The 12,667-nt window shown below is 39.3% G+C and overlaps 1 protein-coding gene across 1 annotated transcript in view; it reads right to left on the reverse strand.

Moving 5' to 3' along the window:
- The window catches only part of PCYT2 (phosphate cytidylyltransferase 2, ethanolamine), a 36,123-nt gene that overhangs the window by 990 nt on the left and 22,466 nt on the right, over positions 1 to 12,667 (reverse strand). Inside the window, exons 7-12 of the mRNA XM_032209227.1 lie at positions 6,908 to 7,046; positions 5,950 to 6,032; positions 5,766 to 5,843; positions 3,239 to 3,304; positions 1,512 to 1,577; positions 775 to 863 (exon numbers count right to left, since the gene is read on the reverse strand). Of these exons, the coding sequence (XP_032065118.1) occupies positions 775 to 863; positions 1,512 to 1,577; positions 3,239 to 3,304; positions 5,766 to 5,843; positions 5,950 to 6,032; positions 6,908 to 7,046 (521 nt within the window). The remainder of the gene's footprint in view (positions 1 to 774; positions 864 to 1,511; positions 1,578 to 3,238; positions 3,305 to 5,765; positions 5,844 to 5,949; positions 6,033 to 6,907; positions 7,047 to 12,667) is intronic.

Below are 12,667 nucleotides of genomic sequence, written 5' to 3' on the forward strand. Positions count from 1 at the left end.
AGAGATCCATAATTGTAGAGATATTTAATTTCATTGCACTTGTTTAAATTGCTGGGCAATTCTGATGTTCTTATGTCTGCTCTGAGCTGTTTCTAAGAATTTTCTTCTACAAATCAGATGTATGATGTTCAAAAAGCAGGAAAGGGTGCTTCAGATCCACGAAGGTCCTGGGTCATACAGGAACCTCAGGAAAAAATATGGCTCTTTAAGAAACAGTGATCGATACAAAGATATTGTCCATGCTAATCCAAAGCATAATTTCAAATACTGAGCAATTAAGCAATTTATCATGTCTTCTTCCTAATTTGTGAAAGGTATTCTAGTTGCAATATTGGTTATTTTTAAGGAAATCAGAATATAACTCAATGCATTTCTGCAGCCCTCAAAATTACGGTAAGCTACCAAATTTAGTAGAAGACTATTCAGAGGTAGCTACATGATCTTCTACTGTATAAGGATTACTTTAATACTTTTAGGTAACTGTTTAAAGATGCCCTAATCCCATCCCAATGCAAGCACAACTAGAAAAATATAATAACTTTCACTGTAGCTCTCAGGACTGAGAAATCAAAATATATCCCCAAACAAAACAGTATAACTCTGGGTAGGTTCTTCCTTCTTTCTTCTGTAAATTATTATTTTGTGGGTAAGAAATGTAAAATTATTTTGTTGGCTTAGTGTTGGGTCATAAAAAGATAGGTTCAATGAATGAAACGTTTATAGCAGCAGAATCAAAATTCTATCATACTACACACAAAATTAAAAGCAGCTAACCTGTTCTTAATTATTCTTTTCACTATCAGATCAGTGGTGAGATTGTTGCCACTGTCTACCAGCTGGAAAATACCACGTCTCCTAGGTTCCTGTAGATAGAGAGAATAGAATGAATGGATGAATGAGAAAATCTCTTACATCAGAAGTGATAGCCAGGGCTCCCATTTAACATGGGATTACAACTGACAGAGCAATGTTATATGTTGGTGGGCTTAGGCGGACTCTCTTGGATTTGGGGTGTCTTTTTTTTCTTTTCTTTTTCTTTCACCAACTACTTTAAATACTTTATACTATAGGACGTGATGTGCTATCTCAACATGGAGGATATTATGCCATTAATTTTCAGGAACAGTGATAAGATGCGATTTCAGAAAGTCCCATCCAAATCAAGCATTTTAAGAGCCAAAAACATTCTTAGTGTTCTGGATAATCTTTCAGCCATTAATTCTTATCAAATAGGCTGAAAAAGTTCCAGGGATGCATTTATGGCAGTGCAGAAAGAAAAAGTCAATAAAACAATTAGAATTGGAGAAAGGAAGGAACTCTGCAGTTTAGCACAGCAATGAGACAATTCACAATTGGCCACAAAGTTGATAGCTCAAATAAACTATAAGCTATATTCTTACTGTTCTTCTGACCACAGAATGGTTTAAAAACGCTGAAAGAAATTTATTTTCCTGTCATATATTGTGACCTGAGGCCCAAATAAGGGAAAAATAGGTTTCCATCATTCTTACCTCATATGGATTTGATCCATCCTTGTCAGGCACCACCTCAGTCATTCCATGGCACACAAGATCCACCTATACAAAAAGAAAAACTGTTACCATCTTCTTTAGTCTTTCTTTGTCTGGAGGCTGATTCATCACAATATAGCAGGCACAACTCACCTACATATATGATATAGGCAATACATCCCTTATACTGAAGCCACTATATATTGGCAAATGCTCTGTCTCCTAACTCCCAATTACCACATACCTCCCAGCGGCTGGTGAGATCACACAAATTGGGCCTCCTTCAGATGCCGTCAGCCAGACAATATCGGCTGGTGGCTCCCCGGAGGAGAGCCTTCTCTGTGGCTGCTCCGACCCTTTGGAATGAGCTACCCCCAGAGATCCTGACCTTGCCCACTTTCATGGCCTTCAGAAAGGCTGTTAAAACCTGGCTATTCCGGCAGGCCTGGGGCTGTTGACCTCAATTGAGCTCCAGCCCCGATCAAAATGAATGCATGTGTTGTGATTTTAAATCTATCTTTTTTTTCCCCTCATTTTTATTATTTCTTTTTTCTTTCTTTTTGTAAGCCGCCCGGAGTCCTTCGGGATTGGGCGGCCTATAAATTTTATAAATAAATAAATAAATAAATAAATAAATGAATGAATGAATGAATGAATGAATGAACGAACGAACGAACGAACGAACAAACAAACAAACAAACAAACAAACAAACAAACTGTCTCCTGGATGCTGTCGCCTCACCTCATATCCACTTCAAGCTATGTTCAAGTTATCAATTTTCAGAGCATTGGAAGAAATAGATTATTTCCCCATTTTGCCTAACAGCATCCAAAATTCCATTTCCACCATTAAGAACATTATGATCTATATTTCTAAAACTTTGTGTAAAAGTGTGTGCGTATATAGCTCAAAGTTATGATAGACTTGAAAAAAGTTATGACCCATCCTCAAATTTATGACTGCTCTATCACTCCCATGGTTACGTGATTATATTTTGTAACTTTTTTGCCATTTTCCGGCAAAAACCACTCACTGGATAAGTTGGATTTGGACTTATGATCACATGATTTGCTTAACAACCACCTCTCTTTAGTAACTTGCTTAATGACTATTATAAAATCAAATCCAAACATGTGGTGACTTGACTTATTATTATAAAGATTTATGACCAAAATTCGGGGCTCAATTGTGTTCATAAATTGAGGATTACCTGTACACTATACAACCCATGACCTGTTGGGTCATTGTTTCAGAGATATTTCCTCACCTAAACAGATAAACAGAATGACCATGGGTGGGTAAAAAGTGTGGGAACAGGAGTGATTACCAACCTCCTGCCCGATTGACTTTCCTAGCAGGAGGCTGGCAGGGAAATGGCAATCATGTAATTGCTTTTGACTGCAGCAGCACTGAAGCTGTCATAACTTTGCTAAATTTCAATCCCATGGAATTTCAATTCCCAGATGCATTCTGTAAGCTTATTTAAGGTATTTTGATTCAAAAGTTGTTGCGCCATGATGCATGATTTTGCCCAATTTGAAGGTTTTCACCAATCAGACCTAAGAATTTTAGTTTGTAGAGAGAGGGAGGGGGAGGGAGGGAGGGAGGGAGAGAGAGAGAGAGAGAGAGAGAGAGAGAGAGAGAGAGAGAGAAAGAAAGAAAGAAAGAAAGAAAGAAAGAAAGAAAGAAAGAGAAAGAAAGAAAGAAAGAAATCAGACATCCTCACCTTGAAATGATCGAGCAGATCGGCGGTGACTGAATAGGGAGCTCCAATCACTACTTCAGAAACATACTAAAGACAAAGAAAAGAAAAAAAACAGTCATAACGACACAGTCCACACATCTATCAATTATAGTTTTAATTAGTGAATTTTGAAAGTAAGATTTTAGGAGACAAATGGAGCATTGAAAGATTCCATTAGATAATGAGACTTACTTTTGTGCTAATAGGGCTATAGTTCACAGAAGTAGTAATTGAAATCTGTGTCTTCTAAATCAGGGGTCCCTGACCTTTTCAGCTTTGTGGACTGCTGGTGGTGGGAGGGAAAGGAAATTGTTTTACGCAAGTGAGCTGCTTGCACACAGGTAGCTTTGTGAAGTTTGCGTGGCCTGGTACCCAATGGCCGGGTCACAGATTGGGGGTTGGGAACTCCTGTTCTACAAGTTCCATCGGGGAAAAATAGTCTCTCTTTTATAAAATGTCTAGGGCGAGCCAGTTTGGTATAGTGATTAAGGAGTTGGTCTAGAAACCATAGTCCTCTCTTAGGCATGAAAAATCGACTTAGCAACTTTGGGGCCAGTCACTTTTTCCCAGCCCAACCCCCTTCATAGGGTTGCTGCAGTGGAGAAAATAGGGGAGGAGGATGTTTTAGATATTTTCCAAGCCATTCTCGCCGCAACGTCAATCAGAAGTCAGAATCATTCTCTTCTAAATTAGGAACAGAAAGTGAAAGTAAATCAAATACAGCCAACCATCCTGAAGTGAAACAGGTCTGGCTTGGTTGATGATCTAGTGACCAAAGAATATTGCCTTAAATTCCATGGAATAACTGTAGAGGAGGGGTGTCAAACTCGATTTCATTGAGGGCTGCATCAGGGTTGTGTATGACCTTGGGGGAATGGGCGTGGCCAGGATGGGCATGGCCAGCTCGATGTAACTTGTGTTGGGTGCCTGTAGTGACCCAGGCGCTCTGCCACAGGAAAAAGACTCCCAGGCTCCGTTTTTGGCTGCGATAGCCTCCTGCAACTGTCTGCCAGTGAAAACGAAGTTATGAGATTGACTAAAATCTTATTAATAATTGACTCTGTTGGAGTTTTTAAATACTGAGACGTTGGAACCATAGAGATATATTGAGTAATTTTTATCAAATTGTAAGCATGCATGAAACAATTAAGAACAATAAGGAGACAAGGGGATTGTCTACAGATAAGGAAATGAGTAGAAGCCTGTCAACAACTGGGGGGAAAAAAGATGAACATGATATTCAGAAAATAGGTGAGAAATTAGAAGAAGTGGAAGAGAAAAATCAAAATGAGATGCAAGAAGAGAAAGACAATGAAGAGAAAGGATTGATAAGTAGGAGTCAAATAGATAATTCCTTAAAACCATATAATAAAACAGAGTAAAAAAAGAAAAATCTCTTTAAAAAAAAGACTTATGGATGGGTGCTCAAATGATACAGACAAAGGGTAACCTGAAGGGAATATTCAGTGGGTATAAAAATATCAAAAAAAGTTATAAGATTCCAAGAGAGAGAAATAAAAAGGTGATTAAAAAGTTAATAAATAATGGAACTCCAAAAAGGTTAAGAGATGATGGATAGGGATAAAATATATTAATAAAATGAAAAAGTATAAAATAAAAAATAGGGAAAATAGTAATATATATATATATATATATATATATATATATATATATATATGTGTGTGTGTGTGTGTGTGTGTGTGTGTGTGTGTGTGTGTGTGTGTGTGTGTGTGGTATTTGTGCTGATAAATAAATAAAGGGGGACTAGTATAGATCTATTTCAAGCACCACACAAATATAACAAAGGCAACAGTAAAAATATTGGGTTTCTGTTGTGATGGACTCTTGTGACGAGCCGATTGACAGATAATGGAAGCAGTTAGCTTCCTCCCATAATTGGGCCTTACCAGGGGTTGTGACACTAAATATATATAAATATATATATACACACATACATACATACATACATACAATATAATTTATTATAATTAAAAATAAGCTAAGGTTAGAAGGTGGAAGTTTAGGATTAATTGTACTATTAATATTAATAATGTGAAAATATATTGTGAACCTAGACTTTTACGGATTAGAAATTGTGGGGACTTTGAGATATAATCCCCAGATTGATTAAATTTTGTTAATATTTGGTCTTATTAGTAGTCCTAGATATTTGGGATATTGAAATTATGATGGAATAATGAGTAAATTTTAAAATATTAAATATTAGTGACTTAGTAGGGGATAACAAGTACATGGTCAAAGAAATATTATGTTTAAATAGATTAATGGAAAAAATGATAAAGAATTATAAAGAGAGAATGGTATTGTTGAAGTTGGAAGGTTAGGATTATGCATACTTATTTGTACATTATTATTGTTAACATTGTTTAAAAAGGATATTGACCCAGTCAATACACTGTCCACACAAATATATAGGTGTGTAAGGAAAACTGCAAATAAAACTTGAATTAAAAGAAGAAGAAGAGAATGATTCCAGCCAAATACTCACTCTGCAGGCCAAAACACTGAGAGTTCGTTCATGCACATTCATTATGGGATAGTTCTTGCCCTTATAGTGATTCACTTCCTGTAATTAAATTGTAGCAGTTGGCATTAGATACTCCATTCATCTCCCCAGTAGGTGAAAATGAGTAAGTAGTCTTCCAACCAAGCCGTACAGAACTGATACTCACTTGGTCAAAGTGCAGCCCAGCAATGATATAAGGATGCTTTGCTATTTGGTGCACTCTCTCCAGAAAATCCACATGACCCACATCTAATGTATATGTTAACAAAGTAAACCTCAGGCACTAAACGAAGCTAATGAGACATAGATATGTTCTTTCCTTTTCACAAGTCCTCTATTTCTTTTCTTAGTAGCTCACATAATTGTAGATTACAAGACTTACAATAACTAGACATGGCTCATGCTCAGAAAAAGTTCTGGAATTCATTGCAAGAACTATTGGCAAGTGCTTGTTGTACTGTAACCTTTAGTATCTGCATCCTGTTTTTTAAAAAAAATCTATGCTTATACTTAAAATTAATGGACCTTCGTCCAGCATTCTGTAAAGATTGAGGGGAAAATAGTGGCACAAAATAGTGGCTGAGTAAAGTAACTATTACAAAATAGTTACCGGTAATTCAGAGCACCAAATTTATTCTGGGTGTGTGTGTGTGTGTGTGGGCAAGGTAGATATGGCAAATTTTGCTTAAGACGATATTATTTGGGATGAGTTTTCCCACTGGAGGGCATAATAGAGCTTGAAAAAAGCAGCATTCCATTTTTTTGAAGTACGCTATAGTATATGTATCACTTTTTTCACATTATTTTCCTAGATTAAAATAAAATCCCTTATCATACAAGGTTTTTGCCGAGATAGTGAACATGTCAATGTTATAATTCTTTTGAAGTTTGGACAAATCACTAAGAATTCTCAGCTAAAAGTACACTTTACTGTTAGATAAAGCTACATTCGCCTAAGTTCCTAACTGAAAGAACTTGATTTAGCATTTCTAAATCAAAACAACCTGAAAAACTGGTTAAGATATGAAGTTTAGGCAGTTCCCAAAACAGGTATCAGGCCTTCCTAATTTGCTGTAAGAAACTCTTAATTCCATTCTTCCCCAAAGAAAACAAATTTAGGATACGAAAAAGATCAAAGGCGCCTGCCACATAGATTATGGTATCTCCAGGTTGAGGCTCCTTGCCAGATGCAAATTGGATGATCTTTTGGGATGTTTGCAGAAACTGAGAAACTCCAGTCCAGGGACTGTGACCTTTAGGGCACTGAAGAAAAAGAAAAAAAAGAACATCTTCAATATTCTTGGAGCTATTGTTAGTTCTCGTCGAATATAAGGAATGGGATTTGAATAAAATAGTAGGTTAAAAAAATACTTCTAATAAATCAACATATACATTAACCAATACTGATAAAGACCCAGTAATTGCTACAAAAAGTTAACAAACCAGTCTAAGTAGCTGTACACATTTAAAGATCATAATCACAAAGAATTGACACCAGTTAAAGATTAAGATAAAACTGAAGTCCTAACTTCTTTATCATCAAAATTAAATACAGTCAAAATGAGTTTTTCCTATATTTCTACTTTTATTTCAAATTCCATTGCCCATTTTTATCCTTTTCAATTGAAACAATGAATTCATATAATTTGAAATTCAAGCTGAATTATAGTAGCACTTATCACTGTGGCAATATCATTTATTTTTGACACAAAAAGTTCAATATACATTGCTGCATTGATACTTTAACCCTATAGGAAGATGTAAAAGGTGGGAAGCTAACAGTAGGCTGCTAACCTCTCTACTTTTATACCCGTGATGGCGAACCTATGGCACGCGTGCCACAGGTGGCATGCGAGCCATATTTGCTGGCACGCCAGTTGTCAGCTCTGGCGCTCATGCGTGCTCCGGCCAGCTGATTTTCAGTCTTCTGGAGGGTTGGGGAAGGCCGTTTTTGTTCTCCCCAGGCTTCAGGAAAGCCTCCGGAGGCTGGGGAAGATGAAAAACAGGTCCAATGGGTCAATTGGAAGTTCGGAAACAACCCGTTTCCAGCTTCCAGAGGGCCTTCGGGTAGCCAGGGGAGGCGGTTTTCGCCCTTCCCAGGCTTCAGGAAAGCCTTCGGAGTCTGGGGGCTTCACACACACATGTGCAGATGGGCAGGGAGGATTGAATTGGTGTGGGCACATGTGCGTGCACGATGGTGCGCACAATTTTGGCATGCCATAAGAAAACAGTTCACCATCACTGTTCTATACCATGATTATCCTCTTGAAGCATGACAATGAAGTTATTCAGTAAAAGGAGTAGGAAGGCAGAGGATTCCATAGAATTAGAATTATGCTCATTGGTGGAAATATTGTGCAAAAGAACTGATCACAAACTCCAACTTTGTTTCAAATGAGAATGTCAACAATTTATTCTTATGTAGATTTGATTTTATTAACCATTAATACTGAATGGTATACTTCATTTAAATCCAAGAGAATCTCTTATGCTAAATAAAACACTTTATCTTGAAACCATTAAGAGAGAAATGTGAGAAATATTTGGAATCTGAACTCTATGAACTCTATGAAATCCAGGCAACTGGATTTCCTTTTTTCTTTGAAAGTGTTTTGCTTCTCATCCAAGAAACTTCTTCTGAGTTTTCAAAGAAAGAAAAGAAGAAGAAAGAAAAAAAGTCCAGTTTTAAGTACAATGATACATATTTCCATATCTCCAGTGAGAAGGTAGATCCCCTGGAAGAAGGAAGTGCATTCCAGAGGAGTAAGAGGCAACTTAGTCTAGATATTATGTGTGAGAGAAAGAGAGGGAAGACAGCTTCTCCCTAATAGCTCACAGAGTATATTTAGATGCAGACAGTGGGTTGTTCAGTCTAGCAAGGTTTTGTCTATAAGAATGAAACAACAAAATAACTCAACTTGGAAGAATCTACACGTTTTTGGTTTTGGGCCTAACACTGATTCTGCATTTTGTTTTGTTATTTTTATTTAATATTTATTATTTTATAGTCTACATTTTAGAAGATTTTACAAACCCATATATACCCTCTATCTTCTTTTGTTCTGACTTATGTATTTAATATATGCATAGTAAGTGCTAGAAACTGTTGAAAGTGGAAAGGAAGATTAGCTCCACCAGGTGGCATTCTTTGGGACTGCTTCTATAACTCAGTAGAATGACTTCATTGACTGTATGCAGATTACAACTCTAATGCCAAAGAGAAACTTATTTGTTGTAAGACATATAAAGCTATGCGATTCCTCAAGGCATAATAATAATGTCTTACATACTGTAACAGTTCTGCATCATAAAGCAGAAGCAAAATATAAAAAAGATTTTCTATGTACATCCGGATCAGAGGTGGGCTGTTCCTGGTTCGGCCCAGATCGGGCAAACTGGTAGTAATGGTAGCAGGAAGCTCTGCCCACCCGCCAGGAGACTTCTGCATATGTGCGCACTTGAACTGGTAGTAAAAAAATTGGCAACACACCACTGATCCGTATGTCTTATAGTACAGATATTCGTTGAGATCTTTGCAAAACTTGAAACTAGCTATAATGGCCTCCAAACAAACTCCCTGATTATAAAACTGAAATCCATGCTTACAGGTTTGTCCTTTTATAAGAGTCTCTAAATAAAAATGGAGAATAAAGTGATTTTTGTTTGATTCAGATATTCACATATTGGTATCATAAAAATATTTCCATAGATTAGCATCTGCAGAGGTGCAAAGGACAAAAAGGGGGTTGGTACTTACCTGATACGTCTATTCTCATAGTGGGGGAGGAGTATCCAGGATGGGTTAACCCAGTGACATGTGATGAGCTTCATAGCCAGTGAGGCAAACGCGAAAGCGCCGCTGAAGCCACGGCATAGCTTTAAGATTTGTGGACTTCAACTCCCAGAATTCCTCCTCCAGTCATGTTGCGATGACGTCATCTGCATGGATCTGCTCCACTTCGTTTTATTCACAGGGGGGGGGAGGACTGCCGTTGAAGATGCCGACGAGCCCCCACCGCCACCAGAATAACTGCTGCTGCCTCCTCCTCCTCCTCCAACAGCACCACCACATTTGCTGCCCGGCGCTGCGGCCTTTTTTCCTGCTCCCGCTCCCTCCCACAGACTCATGGCTCCTCAAAAGCACAGCGGAGGAGGAGGGGGCAGGAGTAACGCGGAGGCCAGCTCAGGTGCTCCCAGGGAGAGACACTGCTGCCACGGGCGGGGGCGCCGGTGGGACCTTTGCCGGCTTCACCTCAGCCGCAGCATCGAGCAGCAAATCCGGCAGTGCTGTTGGAGGAGGAGGAAGTGGCAGCAGATATTCCGGTGGCAGTGGGGACTTTGGGGCTTCACTTCAGCCGCAGTGCCGGGCGCAAGCGGCTAAGACTGGCCGCCCACAAAGGACCTCCCCGGGCTTGCTTTGCTGAACACGGGGCAACTGAAGCTAGTTTGAGGCTAGTTTGAGGCTAGTTTGAGCGGGCGCGGGCGGTGCAAACTACCGTCAGTCGCCCTGCACTCATCAAAACAAGTCTGGGGAGGTTATTGCGGGCGGCCAGTCTTAGCAATGATATATTACTAATTCTTTTTAATGTGAACTCGAGTCTCCCCCAAACTGATTGCCTCTGGCATAGAAGCAGCCATCCTTCCGAGTACGCCTCGCTATTCCAAGCCAAGCAAAAAAAACAAAAAACCCACCATGTGTTTTTGAGCAAGCTCAACGGGAAAAGCAACCGCCGGCCTAACAGTTCATCCATTTGCAGTCAATCACCATTTACAATGCACCCTGTCAGCTGACACTGACAAAACGTTGTTTAATGGTTTGCCTAGGCAGGGAGGGAAATACGATGTGCCCCACTGGATTACAGCAACGTATTTCAAAAACAGCAAAACCCCACCTTGGAGCTTAAAGTGGACTAACCTCTTGCTTTGCCATGACTATTCCTTTCAAATATGTGAAATATTGCGTTTTGGAATGGGCGGCTGTAACAAAACATTAAAAGCGTCCTGGCAGTTATCAGACAATGGAAATACCAATACACTGAACAAAGGACGTAGCGAAATATAAAGAATGCAAGAGAGAAACACGCATCCTTTTAAAGTCCCCAAACGCCAGGGACATTAACCCAAGAAGAAGTGGTCCCAAAGGTGCTTTTTTTCCCAAAAGGCGAGTTGACTTTTTTGGGGTATTTTTCCCCCCCTTTGAAAACGTTTTGCTTCTCATCCATGAAGCTTTCGGTTCTTCTATCCTCTTGCATGAGAAGAGAAACGTCTGAAAAGGGGGGGGGGCAGAAAGTCCACTCGCCTTTGGAAAAAGCGCAGATCTGAATGATTGAGAACCTCTCTGTAGACATAATGGTAAAAGGTTGGAAAAACCAAAGAAACTTTACTTGCACGCTGGAGAGTTGAACTTGCTCGGAGCATGAACTTTTCCAACATAGGCGCATTTTACAAGCAAGACTCCTGCTGCTAGATTGCGCAGTCGCTCAAATGCAAGGCATGATTCGCTGCTCCCAGATCAGGAGGCGGGAGAATCACGTGCCTCCTTTGCATACAAATTTTTTCGCTTTTTAACCCTTGCTTAACTCTTAAATTTCTTATGCAAAGGAGGCCCATAGTTCTCTAGCCTCCCCCTACAGTTAACACTAAGCAGACTCAAAGTCACTGTGACCTGGAGTCTGGCAGCAACTACCCTGGCCTTTTTAATTATTTTAAAAATTCTTTCCTTTTCCTCGCTTGACTGGTGAAGCCCTGCCTCCCCTGCCTCCAGTGACTGAATGTCCCTGGGTTAACCTAGTCCTCGTTGATTGGACTGAGTCCAATAAGCTCTTTAGGCCATGCCCGTCACCAGATAATACCCAGTTTCGACAAAGAACTCTATCAGACTCGATGTGTCATCCACTCTAGACCTTGTTGTAGTTCCAAAACTTTATTTTTTTATTTTTTTAACAGAGCAGGTATACAACAAACAGAATGGTTCCAATAACATTACAACTCAGGGAGGGGCTGGATACTCCTCCCCCACTATAAGAATAGGTGTACCAATGCCCTTTCTCCATAGTGAGCGGAGGAGTATCCAGGATGGGACGTACCAAAGCCCACACGTCCCTAGGGAGGGTTCACACATGAATATATACATATACGTATACATATACATATACGTATACGTATACGCATACGTATACATATACATATATATATATATTAGATTTTTACAACCCCCGGTATGCCCAGTAAGGGTATGGCTAGCTGATGAGATATATATATATCATATATATATTAGATTTTACAACCCCCGGTTATTATTCGGCTCATCACAAGAGACCATCCAGGCAGAAACCCAATATTTTTACTGTTGCCTTTTTGTTACATTTTGTTGTATTTGTGCTGATAAATAAATAAAGGGAGACTAGTATAGATCTATTTCAAGCTATTTAGCTCTCATCAGCTAGCCATACCCTTACTGGGATTTGAACCTAGGCTATATTACATATTAGGCAGACATCTTAGCCATTAGGCCACAGGCTCTTATCCGTTATCAGCCAAGCCAGGGTGAAAGGTATCTATTAGATTTTACAACCCCCGGTATGCCCAAATATGGGAGGAAGATCACTACTTCCATTCTCTGTCCTTCGGCTCGTCACATGTGTGTGTGTGTGTGTGTCTGTGTGTGTTGTATTTGTGCTGATAAATAAGTAAAGCGAGACTAGTATAGATCTATTTCAAGCTATTTAGCTCTCATCAGCTAGCCATACCCTTACTGGGATTAGAACCTGTGCTGTATTACATCTTAGGCAGATGTGTTAACCACTAAGCCACAAGGTCCTTCTCTGTTATCAGCTGAGCCAGGTAGATAGGTATGTATTAAATGTTACAACCCCTGGTATGCC

The sequence above is a fragment of the Thamnophis elegans genome, chromosome 2 (genome assembly GCF_009769535.1).
Source record: "Thamnophis elegans isolate rThaEle1 chromosome 2, rThaEle1.pri, whole genome shotgun sequence".
NCBI classification, from domain to species: domain Eukaryota; kingdom Metazoa; phylum Chordata; class Lepidosauria; order Squamata; family Colubridae; genus Thamnophis; species Thamnophis elegans.